At 41.5% G+C, this 18,269-nt stretch overlaps 1 protein-coding gene across 1 annotated transcript; it reads right to left on the bottom strand.

The window, feature by feature from the left end:
• Nucleotides 1-8,205: 8,205 nt before the first annotated feature.
• Nucleotides 8,206-18,269, bottom strand: LOC139448655 (COUP transcription factor 2-like). The gene is made up of 7 exons (XM_071230214.1): nucleotides 18,179-18,269; nucleotides 17,647-17,787; nucleotides 16,401-16,493; nucleotides 12,732-13,034; nucleotides 9,677-9,900; nucleotides 8,843-8,957; nucleotides 8,206-8,485 (listed from the first exon to the last, which is right to left on the bottom strand). Exons 1-7 carry the CDS (start codon nucleotides 18,267-18,269, stop codon nucleotides 8,253-8,255), a joined length of 1,200 nt encoding a protein of 399 aa, XP_071086315.1. The 3' UTR covers nucleotides 8,206-8,252.

Genomic DNA, 18,269 nt, shown 5'->3' with positions numbered 1-18,269 from the left:
TTGGCTGATTAATTATGGGAGAGGAGAGGAGAGGTGAGGTGTAACAGTGGTAACCTGGGCATGTCACCAGAGTCAGGTAAACTGGAGATCAGTTGGTCAGTGGAATACAGGTGGAAAAAGTAATATGTTGATAAACATTGTTGATGAAATGTTTGATAGGCTTTGTGTAGAAGTTGACGGATGACAAAGTGAACAACAAAGTTATGGATAACATCTATCACAGTAGAAAAAAGAAGTTGCTGTCCATAAGTTTGTTGTCCACTTTGAACATCATTGATGGTCATGTTATGGAGTGACGTCACTTCTATATGGAAGGTTTTTGAAGTTTTATCTTTTATTTGAATCCACATTTGTAAAACTTAAGGTCCACTGGTTCTAAAAGCCAGCATGCCCATCACATATCTATTGTGTGTCGTGGTTTCTTGTTTTTCACTGCACTCAGCAATATTCCAGCTACATGACAGTGGCACATATCTATTGAATGTCATGTAGACTTTATCAGTATCTAGATGTTGACATTTTAGAGTATTTCTCTACTCTTTTTACAGATATAAATATTGTCTTGTTACAAATCACTTGTAAGAGATTCATAAACTTTAATCCAATTTTTTCATTTTATCAAAGAATATACATGTTTATCATTATGCATGTATATTCACATTTGTTTATATACAATAAACTGTTATTAACTCAATCTTCCAAAGCATGATATTGCTTAAGACAGTTTTGTGGCAGACAGTGATGCTTGTATGCTTTTGTGATTCCGGTCGTAAATCTGGATAGTTAGGATGGTCTGCTTTGAATTCATGGCAGCTCACCATGCAGAGTTGTGTCCCTTGCTCAGTTCGTGAAATAATTTTTCAGCAGTATAGTGTGGAAGGTAATTTAAGGTACCGACGTTTACTACAATATCTGAAAAACTATCGGAACTACTCCAGTCAAAGTTGGAATGAGATTATTAAACAGTCATGCATAACTGGATATTACATTTAAAGACAATCGTTGTCTGAATAAAAATCTGTCTATTTAGCTATCACTATATTTCATCAACAACCAGGCCTGTTCGTCACGGGTGGAACGAGCATTCATTGAAACAGCCATCTGCATAATGCTACCCCTGAGTCACAAGGCCAATGTGTCAATGAATGCTTGTTCCACCCGTGATGAACAGGTCTGGTTGTTGATGAAATATAGTGATAGCTAAATGTTGTTTTGTGTTTTTACTGTACAAAAAGGTGGGTTTACAATTCAGATTGTTGCAATCTCTGTTAATGTTAACTGAATGCCAATGTTAACTGAGTGACCGTAACCCACCAGGTCTTGAAAGACAGCCATCTTGTTATACATATGCTTTGAGATGAGAAGTTTTACAATATCGAGTATCAGTGTGGAGACAGTCTTTTTACATCAGTGAATCAAACAGGCAACTGGGTATCACGATTTAGTGATTTTAATATACTGTGTTAATGAGGATCCATGTAATGGTTTACCTCGTTATAACACCTCTCCCATAATACTGTCATACAGTGTGAAAACATTGGTGTTCATATGGTAGCCTGGTTTACCTCGTTATAACACCTCTCCCATGATACTGTCATACAGTGTGAAGACAGTGGTGTTCATATGGTAGACTGGTTTACCTCGTTATAACACCTCTCCCATAATACTGTCATACAGTGTGAAGACATTGGTGTTCATATGGTAGCCTGGTTTTCCTCGTTATAACACCTCTCCCATAATACTGTCATACAGTGTGAAGACATTGGTGTTCATATGGTAGCCTGGTTTACCTCGTTATAACACCTCTCCCATAATACTGTCATACAGGGTGAAGACAGTGGTGTTCATATGGTAGCCTGGTTTACCTCGTTATAACACCTCTCCCATAATTTTGTCATACAGTGTGAAGACATTGGTGTTTATATGGTAGCCTGGTTTACCTCGTTATAACACCTCTCCCATAATACTGTCATACAGTGTGAAGACATTGGTGTTCATATGGTAGCCTGGTTTACCTCGTTATAACACCTCTCCCATAATACTGTCATACAGTGTGGAGACATTGGTGTTCATATGGTAGCCTGGTTTACCTCGTTATAACACCTCTCCCATAATACTGTCATATTGTGTGAAGACAGTGGTGTTCATATGGTAGCCTGGTTTTCCTCGTTATAACACCTCTCCCATAATACTGTCATACAGTGTGAAGACATTGGTGTTCATATGGTAGCCTGGTTTACCTCGTTATAACACCTCTCCCATAATACTGTCATACAGTGTGAAGACATTGGTGTTCATATGGTAGCCTGGTTTACCTCGTTATAACACCTCTCCCATAATACTGTCATACAGTGTGAAGACATTGGTGTTCATATGGTAGCCTGGTTTACCTCGTTATAACACCTCTCCCATAATACTGTCATACAGTGTGGAGACATTGGTGTTCATATGGTAGACTGGTTTACCTCGTTATAACACCTCTCCCATAATACTGTCATATTGTGTGAAGACAGTGGTGTTCATATGGTAGCCTGGTTTTCCTCGTTATAACACCTCTCCCATAATACTGTCATACAGTGTGAAGACATTGGTGTTCGTATGGTAGCCTGGTTTTCCTCGTTATAACACCTCTCCCATAATACTGTCATACAGTGTGAAGACATTGGTGTTCATATGGTAGCCTGGTTTACCTCGTTATAACACCTCTCCCATAATACTGTCATACAGAGTGAAGACATTGGTGTTCATATGGTAGCCTGGTTTACCTCGTTATAACACCTCTCCCATAATACTGTCATACAGAGTGAAGACATTGGTGTTCATATGGTAGCCTGGTTTACCTCGTTATAACACCTCTCCCATAATACTGTCATACAGTGTGAAGACATTGGTGTTCATATGGTAGCCTGGTCTACCTCGTTATAACACCTACCTCATAATACAGGCATACATTGTGAAGACAGTGGTGTTCATATGGTAGCCTGGTTTTCCTCGTTATAACACCTCTCCCATAATACTGTCATACAGTGTGAAGACATTGGTGTTCATATGGTAGCCTGGTTTACCTCGTTATAACACCTCTCCCATAATACTGTCATACAGAGTGAAGACATTGGTGTTCATATGGTAGCCTGGTTTACCTCGTTATAACACCTCTCCCATAATACTGTCATACAGTGTGGAGACATTGGTGTTCATATGGTAGCCTGGTTTACCTCGTTATAACACCTCTCCCATAATACTGTCATATTGTGTGAAGACAGTGGTGTTCATATGGTAGCCTGGTTTTCCTCGTTATAACACCTCTCCCATAATACTGTCATACAGTGTGAAGACATTGGTGTTCATATGGTAGCCTGGTTTACCTCGTTATAACACCTACCTCATAATACAGGCATACAGTGTGAAGACATTGGTGTTCATATGGTAGCCTGGTTTACCTCGTTATAACACCTCTCCCATAATACTGTCATATTGTGTGAAGATAGTGGTGTTCATATGGTAGCCTGGTTTACCTCGTTATAACACCTCTCCCATAATACTGTCATATAGTTTGAAGACAGTGGTGTTCATATGGTAGCCTGGTTTACCTCGTTATAACACCTCTCCCATAATACTGTCATATTGTGTGAAGACATTGGTGTTCATATGGTAGCCTGGTTTACCTCGTTATAACACCTCCCTCATAATACTGTCATACAGTGTGAAGACATTGGTGTTCATATGGTAGCCTGGTTTACCTCGTTATAACACCTCTCCCATAATACTGTCATACAGAGTGAAGACATTGGTGTTCATATGGTAGCCTGGTTTACCTCGTTATAACACCTCTCCCATAATACTGTCATACAGTGTGAAGACATTGGTGTTCATATGGTAGCCTGGTTTACCTCGTTATAACACCTACCTCATAATACTGTCATACAGTGTGAAGACAGTGGTGTTCATATGGTAGCCTGGTTTACCTCGTTATAACACCTCTTCCATAATACTGTCATATTGCGTCCAGACATTGGTGTTCATATGGTAGCCTGGTTTACCTCGTTATAACACCTCTCCCATAATACTGTCATACAGTGTGAAGACTGGTGTTCATATGGTAGCCTGGTTTACCTCGTTATAACACCTCTCCAATAATACTGTCATATTGTGTGAAGACATTGGTGTTTATATGGTACCTAGCTTTTCCTGACAGTACATTCAGGGACACTTAGAATGAATGGTCAGTGTTGAACACAGAACATACACCCTTCGTACATGAGTCAAGTTTCATGTATTTCAATGTTAAACAGTCACAGACGCTTATGCAAACCTCACTGATTCATGTCTTCAGTGACACAGAGTCGGTGCTGTTGCTGTGAATGTCAAGGTATGTGTCAGAATTAAGCTGGTATTGATGCCCAAAGTCAAACCTGCATGTGCTTTTCCATGGTACGTTTAGGGAACATTTAAACAAAATTGATGTCGGTTAAAAATCTTAACCATTTGATTATTTTCAGGGGCAGGTTGGAACATTTTTTGCAAAGCTGTTTTTTGACACAAGAACTCTATTACCACTCTAAACCCCGTCGCAAAACCTATACGAATCCTCGATTATCCATCCTTTCTCTTCCATGCAATAATTATATATTGAGTATACCAGGAGACAAAAGAGATATTATAGGCTGGATAATCGAGGGTATTTCTGGCATACGCTCACGGATGCATTCATGTGCTCGAGGGTTTCACTAAAGTGCTCAACGTCTGAGATCGGCATCACTTCGGTGTCTTCTCCCTCATCAAACTCACACGCGGTGATATAACTTGAATACTGTTCTAAGCGGCTTTAAACCCAACTCACTCACTCATTTACAGTATCATAAAAATTGCTAAGACCGTTTTGAGGAATTAAGCCCCATGGAATAAAGTGTGTTCGGTATAACTGTCTGTTTGTTATACCCGACTTCGTGATAACCGAAGATGAGCGTATAAATGTAATGATTGTTAGAAAGCACCTGAACATGTGCTCTATTATTTACAAATAAACCAGAAACAGTCACCTTTATGATTTTGCGTTGCATGTGAAATTTATGTCAAGCATGTAAGAATTATTTACAATTTGTATTTTTGTAAATTAAACTGCTTTATCCAAAATGAGATCTTTCTTGTGTTGAAAATGAGAAAAATCTATGTTTTCCTTGATTTCCGTGGTAAGTTGAGAGAGGTATTAACATCTTTTGTGAGTATTGCTTAACGCTGCTTTTGCAATATTCCAGCAATATCAGGGCGGCGGAAACTAGAAATTAGTGATTCGTTGTGAGCGCAATCGATCACTTGATTGGCTGTATTATTTACAGGACGACGTCATATAGTGAGGCGTTAAAACCAGAAGCAAAAACATCGCAATACTAGTTCCGTCCTCTGAGTACTCTATAAGAATTATCATATCCAAACTACAGAAAGGCAGGAAAGGTGAACTATATTGTGCTGCTAATCGAGATACCATCTTGGAATACTAGAACATGCCATCTGAAAGTGTATTTGTCAATCCGGGTGACCATGCCGAATGCGAAAAGTTCCATTTTACCCCATGTATGACTTAAGTGTGGCGGCGTCGATCGTTGCTTATGCACCAAATGACTGCCTCGGTGCTTGCTGTATAAGGCAATTATGCTTGTTGTAAGAGGCGACTAACGGGAACAGGTGGTCAGACTCGCTGACTTGCTTGAAGCATGTCATCGATCCCAATTGCGTGGATCGATGCTCATGATGTCAATCACTGGATTGTCTGGTCCTGACTCGACTATTTCCAGACCGCCTTCATACAGCTGGAATATTGCTGAGTGTTGCGTAAAACCAACCAACCAACCAACCCGAGGCGGGTGAGTTAACTGGACTTTTATTGTCAGTTAAGTCACTTGCCTCGAGAAGATGTATCCCAGTTGCGTAGATCGATGCTCATGATGTCAATCACTGGATTGTCTGGCTCAGACTCGGTTATTTACAGACCGCCGTCATACAGCTTGAATATTGTTGACTCGTGTAACAACGTTCACACACTTACTTCCCAGGATTAAGTATCAACTTACTGTGTTGACACTGAGAGCTTCCTCCACTCCAACATGCAGCTCCTTCTGAGTGACAGCGGGGGCAGTCGTCTTAGGCGCAGCGATTCGCTATGCAGACTTGCATCCCTTGAGCACGCCAGGAACCTATGTTTGCCTGACGACCGAGCTCTATAAGGTCAGATGACGCAGTTCTTTACTGATGAAGAGGCTCGCGGCTCTCTATGCTCAGCAGATGGTCGATTTCTGGATATATGCTCATCAGATGACGGAGTTCTGTATGCTCACCCTCATGACCTAGTTTTCTATGCTCGCCTGATGGTCGAGTCAGATGGGTCTGTCTCTCCCTCTCCCCCCTCTCACACACTCTCCCTCTCATGTTTTCTCTCTCTCATCTGGTACCATCTGCAGTGCCTTTCGTCCTTGTTGTGTTGTGTGGCATATATAGTATTGTGGTGACCCTAATCATATCTTGAGTTTCCATACCGACCCACTGGTGGTCGTACAACAGATCTGATCTTGTCACACCTACATATTTCCCCGAATACAATATTTCTGTTCTTGTGAACACGTAATGAGGGGAAATGGGGTTTAACGTCGCATCCAAGATCATTGCACTTTTATAGCGACGTGCATGCACGTGTGTGTGTGGCTGCCTGTACTAGTCCGGACTAATGACAATTTTAAAGTACTAGCCACTGAGATACCATGCCGCAGTTTAACATGAATACCCCACTCAGACACGGTATACAAATACAAGCGTAATTGCATCAGTCATTGTTTTAGACCCTCAATGCCGAGTGCCTGGCAGGGTAACAACAAGTGCCATATTTTAACGTCTTTAGGTATGAACCCCGGACCTTCCACTCTCTGGTCGGACGCTCTGCCACTAGGTCACGGAGGCGGGCGAACACGTAATCATACCCTCGTTACATGTGTTGCCAGCTGGGTGTACGGACACGGAACGTTCGTGCACACCAAGTAACATCACGTGCACCCAGTTTGTGACACGTGTATATCGTAAGACAGATGCCGATGTTCCGTGATTGATTATTCACAGACCTCGCCGCGAATAGCTTCATGATTACTGGTGCGGCGCTTAGCAATATTCACTCAGTCTCTCACTTACGGCCCGCCATGGTATATCTGGGACTGCATTATTAAAACACAATCACACAATCAGACACGAACAACGTGGGCTCATAACACAATCATCTGATTCAAAATGAAAACAAAATACCGCCAAGGCATTTATTTATTTACAATAAACATCAATGCTACGTCCCGGCATGTATGATGTAACTGCAGAGATGCCAGCCATTACTACTTTCACGAAAGAGGTAAGATTTGGAAGCTAAAATTACACTTGTTGTTCGGTAAATAATGATTTTTGGTCATTTTTATTCACGAACTATTTGCAAGCTTAAATTGCATCACGGATTGCAAATTGTCAATGAACTGGTGACACGAAGCACGCGAGACTATGCTGACCAATGAAAGTCATGCTTTCAATTCAGTGTTCAAATAGTGTTAAAGTATCCATCACTCGGTGATACGAGGTTTTGGATTGGTTGCTATGTTAAAACACACTCGAGTCATTTTATCGATCGATCTTTAAGGGTACAGAGAGGGAACTGGTTGCATATACGCTGACATTACTTCGGAACACGAAACACCACGTTGTCTTTCTGAAACTACAGTTAATTTGTGTCACATGATACATTTTATAAACGTGTGGAGCTTAGACAACCGGTTTCACTTACGTCTAGGCCTACCGAAAATGTCGAAGCGAAAACCTGCATGTTGGTGAAATTGGAATTACTTTTTTTCAAATCAGATTACGCCTTTTTAACCAACTAAGTACTCCAAAGCTTCGACCCATGGAGATCCGGGGTAGAATAGGTATTCAGCAACCCATTCTTGTAATAGGCGACTATGCTTGTCGTAAGAGGCGACCAATTGGGTGGTCAGGCTGGCTGACTTGGTTGATGCATGTCATCGTATCCCAATTGCGTAGATATATGCTGATGATGTCAAGCACTGGATTGTCTGATCCAGACTCGATTATTTACAGACCGCCGTCATATAAGCTTCCTTTTAGGTTGGTATCTCTGCAACTATATATCACTGAGAGTCGTAACGTGAGAGTATATATTCTTGGTCATTGGCTGTCCCTGATCCCGTGTGTTATACCATAGGTTGTCCGCACTACAAATAGTACGATCTTATCAATTGTCTCACAGTGGTGGAAATATCGCCAAAGAAGCGTTTCTCTGTCATTTCAGCTGCCACAGTGCGTAAGACAGGAAGTGTGAGGAGCATCTTTCCAAATCTCGCGGGATTATGCTGATGAGCTTGTGTGACGTAGTGTGCAAGTGCGAGCTGTGCTTGATCCTGGAGAGTCTCTACTTTGGTTGGTTCAAACAGACGCTCTGACTGGTCTATAAACAGAAACAAACATTGAAAGAAAACGTGATTATCAATATTTATACGTTACACGCTACATGAAAAAATATTTAAATGCGATAACGCGTTCCGTTTCAAATGAAAGTAAAATTAACCAATCAAATTAGATCCTCCTTCAGTGCCATGTAAGGATAACTTATATGCCATGGTAGAGATCGAGGATAACACATTGCGTCAGACGCTATCCGGAAACGATTTCAAATGCTTTGAAATAACAAGAATGACTATATAATGTATCGCGTTCAATGGATATTACATTTTAAACTTTTCAATTTAAATCTTGAATTGAAAGTTAAATGTCATCATGTGTTAAAATTTTGAAATGCGCTTACCTTGCCGGAGAAGAACAATTGTTTCCAGGAACGGTAACTCTGTAGAGTCTGCATGAAGCGTCTGGCACGTGGTGATGACCTTCTGAACGCTGGCAAGGTCATCATCCCTGTCACTCTGGAATATAACAATGTCAAGTGAAGGCGAGCTAATCCTTGGGCAGATACATTGGGAGGGTCAAAAGTAAATAAAAACGGAAAGTTATTGGAAATCGTTGATAAAAAATAAAACAACTCGGAGAAGCAGTTGAGGAGAGCTGCAGTAACTGATGCAAGGTGACACACCTTTTGCGATTAGCGTGGAATAGCATATCGTCGTGAAGCGGTTAAAGAATAGCTTGCCAGCTACGGGTAATTGCAGATTTTTTGTCCCGACAGAAGTAGGAGATATACATACAGTGGAATCTGTCAAAACCAGACTCTGGCTAATCCGGAGTTCTGTCAATATCAACCATTATTATGGTTCTGAATTTATTACGATTAATGGTAATATTGTTTTCAACCTTATCTGTTTTTCCCTGTTTCGTAACCTGTAGCTATAATCTCACTAATCCGCACCTCTGTCTAAGATTTAGTTCCATGAAAATCCGGTTTAGACAGACTCCACTGTTGTGTGTTTTCAAAGTAGAGATAGAATACCTGAAGATTTAATGGCGTTGAGTTTATTTTGGAAACAAAGGCGCAACCTGATGTTTCAAATGAAAAAAATGACTTCGTGAACTGGCTTGTGTGAAGGAAAGCACATTTCATTCAGTGCGATTTACTAAATATTACTTCCCCTTTGACCGTCCCTGATCAATGTTATCTGTTAGTAAATAACAATAGACTGGTACTTACATCTTTGCCTGCGTTCTTCCTGGCCAGTCTGGAGATATCTATAGGCCAATACGCCGCCGCAAACAGGAACACCTCGCTCCACTTGCTCTCCAGCAGAACTAGTTGGTCGTGCGGATGTAGCGATTTGAAAATGTGGTTGTAATGCGTCCGGCGGAGTGCCGTGGCTAGAATTTGTTGCGCCGTGGAATACAGCAGGCTGTTGGGATCGCTCATGATGTTGGAGCCTGGGGAAGAGGTGTTCACAATTTGTTAGACTGATGGCATATTTAATGCAATGGTTTGTTTGTTTGTTGTTTAACGCCGCACACAATACTCCAGCTATATGGCTGCGGTCTGTAAATAATGGAGTCCAGAAAATCCAGTAATTGCTATCCTAAGCATCGATCGATGACATGCATCAACCAAGTCAGCGAGCCTGACCACTCGATCCCGTTAAGTGCCTTTTACAGCAAGGATGGGTTGCTGAAGACATATTCTATCCCAGATCATCTTCATCGGTTAATGCATTCGTAACAAAGCATTTCCAAGTGTTATACAGACTTTATGACCCGTGTCAACGTTATTGGATAAAATAATGGAGATGGTAGGGAGGGAACGGTGTTGTCTCGTCAGGCCTGAAAACATCTTCCCGAGGCAAAGGCGTTAACTGACCGTTAAAGTCCAGTTTCCAATCTTCCCGAACTAGGCTGGAATTTCTAATCGTAGCGCCACCAGTGTCTATTGCGAGTTATGTCCCTTCAATGTCCTATTTATTGACCAATCAGATTTAATCTCTCATATCACTTGCATTTGCTTCAAACAAAAGGGCGGCGCCCAGTCAAGACGATCTGATCATAACAAATATGCGTATTGTTAAAAATACGGGTCTTACCCTGCGAAGTGCTTAAAATCACCTGAACACCTTGATGGAAACATGAAAAGATTTGCAAAAATATCTGTCGAAGCGCAGTTGACGGTACACATGCTTTGCAAATCCTGCAGACGACCGAAATCTGCACGCTGAAATGCATGTCGTTTACGAACTGGATGTCCGGTTCGTCACGCGATTTGGATTTAAATATGCATAGACTCGTTATTCCAGCCAAAATGTAACTCCGGAATTCCCGTCTAGTTCGGCAAGGGTGGAAACTGGACTTTTATAGTCAGTTAACATCCTTTCATCGGGAAGATGGCCTGAAAACAGGGTTCGTGTTGTCAAATGGGTACAAAATGAGAAGCCCATTCCTGATGTTCATGTCGTGATTTGACTATAATTGTGAGAGAAGCGGCGTAAAATCATACTCATTCACTCTCATGTCATTATTTACTCCACGTGACATGTGATTCGAAGTGAACCCACTCATTTTTACACGATTTTGTCTGTCAGGATCGGGATTTTCATCCTTGGTCTGTCTGCAGCAAATATTCTGTGTCATGTTTCTCCGAACTGGTGAACATATCCGGTCTGGGCTTCACCCCTACGTTACGCATGTCAAAACAGTCTCATTAAAATAAAATATCTCCGATACAACACCCCTCTGTGTTTGTTTGTTTGTTGTTTAACGCCACACTCAGAACAAATTCATCTGTATGACGGCGGTCTGTAAGTAATCGAGTCTGGATCAGACAATCCAGTGATTGACATCATGAGCATCTATCCACGCATTTGGGATACGATGACATGCATCAAGCAAATCAGCGAGCCTGACCACCCGATCCCGTTAGTCGCCTTTTACGACAAGCATAGTCCTCTTTTACGGCAAGCATGGGTTGCTGGAGACCTATTCTACCCCGGATCTTCACGGGTCGTAAGCTCTGAGAGCCAACACAATAAGTTGATATATAATTCTACAGAGTAAGTGTGTAAATGCTGTTTCACGAGTCAACAATATTCAAGCTGTATGATGGTAGTCTGTGAATAAACGAGTCTGGACCAGACAACCCAGTGATTGACATCATGAGCATCGATCTACGCAATTGGGATTGGATAACATGCATCGATCAAGTCAACGAGCCAGGTGGGTTGCTGAAGAAACTTTGTTATCGATCAGGCAGCGTCTCGGATTCTAAATCCTCAGGACGATTGCATTCAGATAAGCATGTTCAATTTCTCATTCGTGACCAACTCGTATTATATATCTCTCCCCATATATTATATATATTTCAGAAGAACTTGAAATCATACGCGCATTCTGATTGGTTTGTCGTATTTTCGCACATAACATTCATCGATAGGGGGACGAGTCTTCTTGCAGGTTACGGAAAGGGGCGAGTGGTGACGAATGAAGAATGGAGGACACCTCCGTAAAAACTTGCATCTGTAAACCCTGAGCGACCTCAAAAATAATTTTTGATTTTACATATGTCTTGCATCTAAGAATATACCCAAGACACAGTTAAATGTGTTCAATCATACTGTTTCATTTCGCATGTCCCGATGTGCTTTAAATTGCATCTGAAATATATATAATATATGGGGAGAGATACATGAGATACATGAACCATTACGCAACGAGTTGACAATTGTTTTAGGTATGCCCGTTTGCGCTAAGACGGAACCCGGTCGCAAAAATGGCCATGAGAGGGGCACGAGTCGCTATTCGGCTTGTCCCGTAATAACACGAGTTGGTCACGAATGCTCCATTCTTCACACAGACAGGCAACGTATCGGAGTAAAAGATTTGAGTTTTAGAAGACTGTGAAGCAGCATTAAAGATAAGGCTCGTCCTGTTGATATTCCCAGCAAGTGATGTCTACCATCCTGCCTCAATTCTTGTCTTGTTTCTAATTCTAGACTCCCTCTGATAGTGGCTTGTTTATCCTTGCTCGTGGGTTTTACCAAACGTCTGAAGCCTGCATTGCCGCCGGCTATTCACTCACTAATCAGAGGCGCCATGATACAACTGAAATACTGTATACAGCGGCGTTAAACTCAACTCCACTCACTCACACAATCAGAACGTATGTTCCTTCACTGAATATAGGTATACAGGGCGTATGTACAAGTGCTTTACCGTTCATTTGGCTTCCGGGAATTACGTATATCGTACACATCAGGCTGCATTACCGCTCTCACCTTCAATTCGCTTCATGACCTCTGACCCCTCAGCCGCCCCCGACATCCAATAGGGAATCGCATAGGGTGTCGGCCATGTTGGAATCGAACCACGTGGTACAACGGGTTTAAAAGCACTGAAGTACGAGCTCCACGCGAGACGTTGAACGTTGCCGCCTAGCAACGATTTGGCGTCGAGTGGTTCCCCTTGGTGCATATATGATGACGTAGACGTTACTATAGCAACCGTGCGGCGAGATGGGGTAGAAGTTGGATTCTTTCGACAGCCTTTGTTCTTTCTTGGCCCTCGTTCCTCCTGGACCGCTGTAACGGAATTTTGATTTGACCAGTAATTGACAGTATTGGCATGAAGCGAATTGTTGGAGATACTGGTTTGTAAATTTGTTAAAAAAATGTGTTCATATGCTATCAACTGTGCTATTTATAAAATGAGTGAGTGAAGTTTAACGCCGCTTTTTAACAGTATTCCATTTATATCACGGCGTGTCAGCTTAATGTGGGAGGAGAGCCCGAAGTGATGCAGGTCTTAGACGTTTACAACTTCGGTGAAACCCACGAGCGGTTTCTGGCGTGACCAAGGGACGCAACTCTTTACAGCGAATCGCGGCGCCTTAAACGACTGGGCCACCATATTTTACCATGTCTCGTAAGCCAAAATGGTTGGGTGCTTAAATAGTGACACATAAATAAACTATTCTTCTTCATTCTGTTCATTTTCAACATGCTGTGTATGACTTCCTAAACTGCTAACATATGTAATTTGTGAATTCTGGTTGGACGATAAATTAATATCTTAGTTAGTAAACATTAAATATATTATCTTCACTCACGCAGACAAACAAGCATGGAATTCTTCGTTCGTTTTCGAAAATTGTGTTTGCATAAAAGAGGCGATTAATAAAATACGAAACGAGCCTATTTGTAATACCATGTTTTATGAACCTAGCGAAACCAAACCAAACCAAACTGTTCACTCGTTTCCTAGAAATGGCACGGCACGGCACGGGGGATCATTTAGTATTCTATGTATGAAATGAGCGATACTGTTGTTCCCTCATCTATTTTAATCATACACAATATATCTCATTTAATATCTTGAAGTAGCCAATGAAAGCATGAACTCAATTACTGTGCAAAAATAAGAGTTCATTTAGTATGAGTATAAGTATGAAGTTATCATTTTTTAACATAAAAAACTACGATGTGCCCACTGATACCGTCATGTTGACGGCCTGATTGTTAACAACCATGAGTTGCGATATGTTATATGATTGCTTTGTATAACATCGGGTCATGCATGCTGTTCACTTTCATTGGTTCTGGATTCTTCTTTGCGCAATAACCAGGGTATCTCATTGACTGAATATTTGTTTTAAATTTACGCAAGTTTTGTGCCTTGTGGAATTGTAGATGAAGAAACACAAAACAATTTGCATTTACATAAGTAAAGAAAATATCCATTAAATCTGAATACGTCAATGTGTCAATTTCTTGTCCTAAAATAACAGGTTTTAGTATTCATATTCCATTTGTTAATAATTTGTATTTGTAACATTTTTATCAATTTTCTTGCGTCTGTTGTACAGTTCATTTACAGTCGTAGTTTGTTGACTTTGCAAACGATATGAGGCTGAGCCCCCAGAATTCTTTTAAACGTTTGATTGCATTTTAAGCAAATTCGTGCCCTTTGGACAATATTCATACCAACAAATGTAATATGTCAGTGGCAAAAGTCAATAAGTCCAATGAACAAAGATGGCGGATGCAGTAACATTTCGAAGTTAAATCAGTACTTTTAAAAAATCGGGAATAGATTCAGCGCAACCGGCTACCTGCCAGGTCTGGGAGCAATACTGCTACAAACTTGCAATGTCTGACCCTTTCCCATGTTAAAGCATATTGAGAAAAGCTTACCTTGTACCTACTTACCTTTTGTAAAACATAAGACATTAATACAACATATATCCCCTAGTTATGGGTTTTCGGACGCTGAATAAACATTCATAGTTTTTTCACATGAACAACTGTAAAACATCTCATTCACTTATAAAAGATAACTTTATCATAAAAGCAAGCCATCATCGGAGTATTTACAATTTCTGTGTGACGCCACACCCCTCGTTATAGTGCAAGTATTCGTGATAGAAAACGTATGATGTACGGAAACTTAAGGTCCGACGATAATAGTATTGTGTTATGAACAATAATAAATGCATGTTTGATGCTGAAAGATCTGATCGAAAACAAGACAATCCGCGATGTTTGTCCGGAAACACAATATTTGTCGGAGTACTTTTTAAAAATCTTTGATTATATTTTTACGCGGAAGATGATTTTTCCGAGGACTACTGTTTTAAAAAACGCGATTTTCCGCGTTTCCGCGGAGATTTCACAGTATGACAATGTATACCATACAATTAAACCGACAGCTCAGCACAAACCAAATTCAACACTTTTAAGTAATAATAATATAGTTTTCATCCTCTGTGTAATCCACTCTGTTGTCTAATCTGCTATGCGCACGAGAGCATGTTACAAATCACATCCCGTACAAACCAATCCCAAGCTCAGCACAAATCGATTTCAACACTTTCAAGTGATTATAATACAGAAGTCAACGCCAATGCCATCACCCCGGACTGCTAGTCCGCTCCGTGCATTTGACCATAAAGTCTACACACATACTATGCACCGCGCCAGGAAAAGAACCAGACGCCTCAATCGCTTACCCGTCGATATCATTGCAAGGACAGTATGTAGTCCCGCTAACAGTGTGGAGTACTAATTGAACATTCCAGTAATGTTACACGCCACTATATCAGTTTTATTTGTAACTTGCTAATAATATTGATCGGCATTTTGCACATACAAAACAATTATAGAACAATACATAGCAATTAACCCCCCCCCCCCCCCTTTACCAACATTTACAAAGCAACACAGTGCTCACCCTGATCATGTACACAGGGCGTAAAGGATGTGACTCGAGGACTGACCACACCCTGATCATGTACACAGGGCGTAAAGGATGTGACGCTAGGCCTGACCACACCCTGATCATGTACAAAAGACGTAAAGGATGTGACGCTAGGCCTGACCACACCCTGATCATGTACACAGGGCGTAAAGGATGTGACTCTAGGACTGACCACACCCTGATCATGTACACAGGGCGTAAAGGATGTGACTCCGGAACTGATAACCACCATGAGAGGGACACAGGGCGTAAAGGATGTGACTCTAGAACTGACCAGATTCCCAACCCCCGAGAGGGACACAAGACTTACAGGACGTAAAGGATGTGACTCTAGGACTGAAGACAACCCTGACAGGGCACAAGGCGTAAAGGATGTGACTCTAGGACTGAAGACAACCCTGACAGGGCACAAGGCGTAAAGGATGTGACTCTAGGACTGAAGACAACCCTGACAGGCCACAAGGCGTAAAGGATGTGACTCTAGGGCTGAAGACAACCCTGACAGGGCACAAGGCGTAAAGGATGTGACTCTAGGGCTGAAGACAACCCTGACAGGGCACAAGGCGTAAAGGATGTGACTCTAGGACTGAAGACAACCCTGACAGGGCACAAGGCGTAAAGGGTGTGACAATAGGAGCGAACACAACTCCGAGAAGGACACGGAACGTAAAGGATGTGACGATAGGACTCACCATTCTTATTCATGTTGACGGCAAAGCATTTCTGTAGGCGGCAGTATGGGCACCAGTTCCGCCGTGCCTTGTCGATCACACAGCCGCCTTTACCTGTGGGCAGAATCACGAGCTGTCAGCACACATGACCACACATACACAGAGGGCAATAGTTCAACGTTTATGGATACTGAATATTGCTCATGGAACAAAAGGTTATGAATGTGGCTTTATGACGAGTTCGACTGGTTTGAGGATAGTTTCCCCTGTACACGTAAGGCTCCGCGTTAGGAGATATATTCATGTTTACATGTATACACTAAATAACTTGCCAATACATAGAGATTATGATGCGAGCCTGTGTTTGATACTGATTTTACGAAACGACCGTCAGAACTCTTGCATTTCTCGAGCGAGAGCGAGGGTAATACATGAATTCTTAGACGAGTTTCGTAACCATATGTACTGACGAACCAACACATTTACTGGAAAATGAATATATATACTGACTTTTGAAATATGAACTTACCTTCATAAGTATATATTATTCCATATAGCTATGCAAGTATAAACTAACCTACTGTATAAACTGATTAAAATTATATCTGATGCAAGTTCATATTTCGACTTATTTAAACAGTTGACATGCTTTTGCATGCCTTTGGGAATGATGCCGACGTTGGGGCGGGATAGGCACGCCTTGTCTCAAACACCTTGTATCATAATTATTAGTGATTCATTGATAGAGTTGGAATCGTACAATGGACTCTGATTTCAGCAGAGAATCTGAGGGTTTTGTCGCTTTTATTTCACCAGTAAACACTAACCTAAACAAGCTTAAGCCGACAAACACAAGTATAAACAGACCCAAACACGTATAACCTGACCTATGCAGGTATAAACTGACCTCCACAAGTATCAAATGACCTAAACAGGAATAAACTGACCTATGCAGGTATAAACTGACCTTCACAAATATCAACTGACCTAAACAAGTATCAACTGACCCATACAAGTATCAACCGACCTAAACAAGTATCAACTGACCCACACAAGTATCAACCGACCTAAACAAGTATAAACTGAACAAAAACAAGTATCAACCGATCTACACAAGTATCAACTGACCTATGTAGGTATAAACTGACCCACACAAGTATCAACTGACCTAAACGAGTATACACTGACCTACACAGGTATAACTGACTTATGCAGGTATAAACTGACCTACGCAGGTATAAACTGACCTACGCAGGTATAAACTGACCTATGCAGGTGTAGGAGATCCTCTTCCTGATGCTCCTCTTGAAGAAGCAGCTGCAGCCGTCGCAGCAGTAGACGCCGTAGTGTTTGCCGTAGCTCTTGTCGCCGCACACCTCGCACGCCACCGGCACCGGCAGAGTCCGACCTGAATATATCAATGTCGTAACGAAGGTGATGTATTAAGTCTGTACATACAATATACATTAATATGTTCCACAATGAAATAAGTACGGAGACCATATTACATACCAGGTACATTTAAGCGAGCTGAATGATATGCGTAGTGGAATTGCCAGCTGTTAAGAAACGAGAGTGTAGATGTGTAGTAGATGCTATTCATTATAGGTCAAAAAGTTTGGTTTAACGTCGCTCTGAACAGTATTCTAGTTATATCATGGCGTGTCAGCTTAATTTCGGAGGACAGTTCCCGGTGATGCATGTCTCGGACGTTTACCATTTTGGTGAAACCCAAAAGCACAAAAATGGTGCTGACAAACCTAGAAACATAATCGAGGCGAAGCGGGATTCGAACCCACAATCATATATGTTTCCTGTGCGCCCAAGGGACGCATGGCGAACTGCAACGACTTTGACGACTGGGCCAACCATGCCCCCGACAAAGAACAT

The sequence above is a fragment of the Haliotis cracherodii genome, unplaced genomic scaffold, assembly GCF_022045235.1.
Source record: "Haliotis cracherodii isolate W230 unplaced genomic scaffold, xgHalCrac1.p SCAF_7, whole genome shotgun sequence".
Taxonomy (NCBI): domain Eukaryota; kingdom Metazoa; phylum Mollusca; class Gastropoda; order Lepetellida; family Haliotidae; genus Haliotis; species Haliotis cracherodii.
The sequence above is the reverse complement of the archived record's forward strand: the minus strand, read 5'-3'. Positions and strand labels throughout refer to the sequence as shown.

Excerpts from the sequence above, each read along its gene's own strand:
- LOC139448655 (XM_071230214.1), bottom strand. The coding sequence starts at position 18,269 with ATGTTCTTTGTCGGGGGCATGGTTGGCCCAGTCGTCAAAGTCGTTGCA. Across the intron at positions 17,788-18,178 it reads CACAGGAAACATATATGATT|GTCGGACTCTGCCGGTGCCG; the intron begins GTGGGTTCGAAT and ends TGATATATTCAG. Across the intron at positions 8,958-9,676 it reads GGAAGAACGCAGGCAAAGAT|AGTGACAGGGATGATGACCT; the intron begins GTAAGTACCAGT and ends GTTATATTCCAG.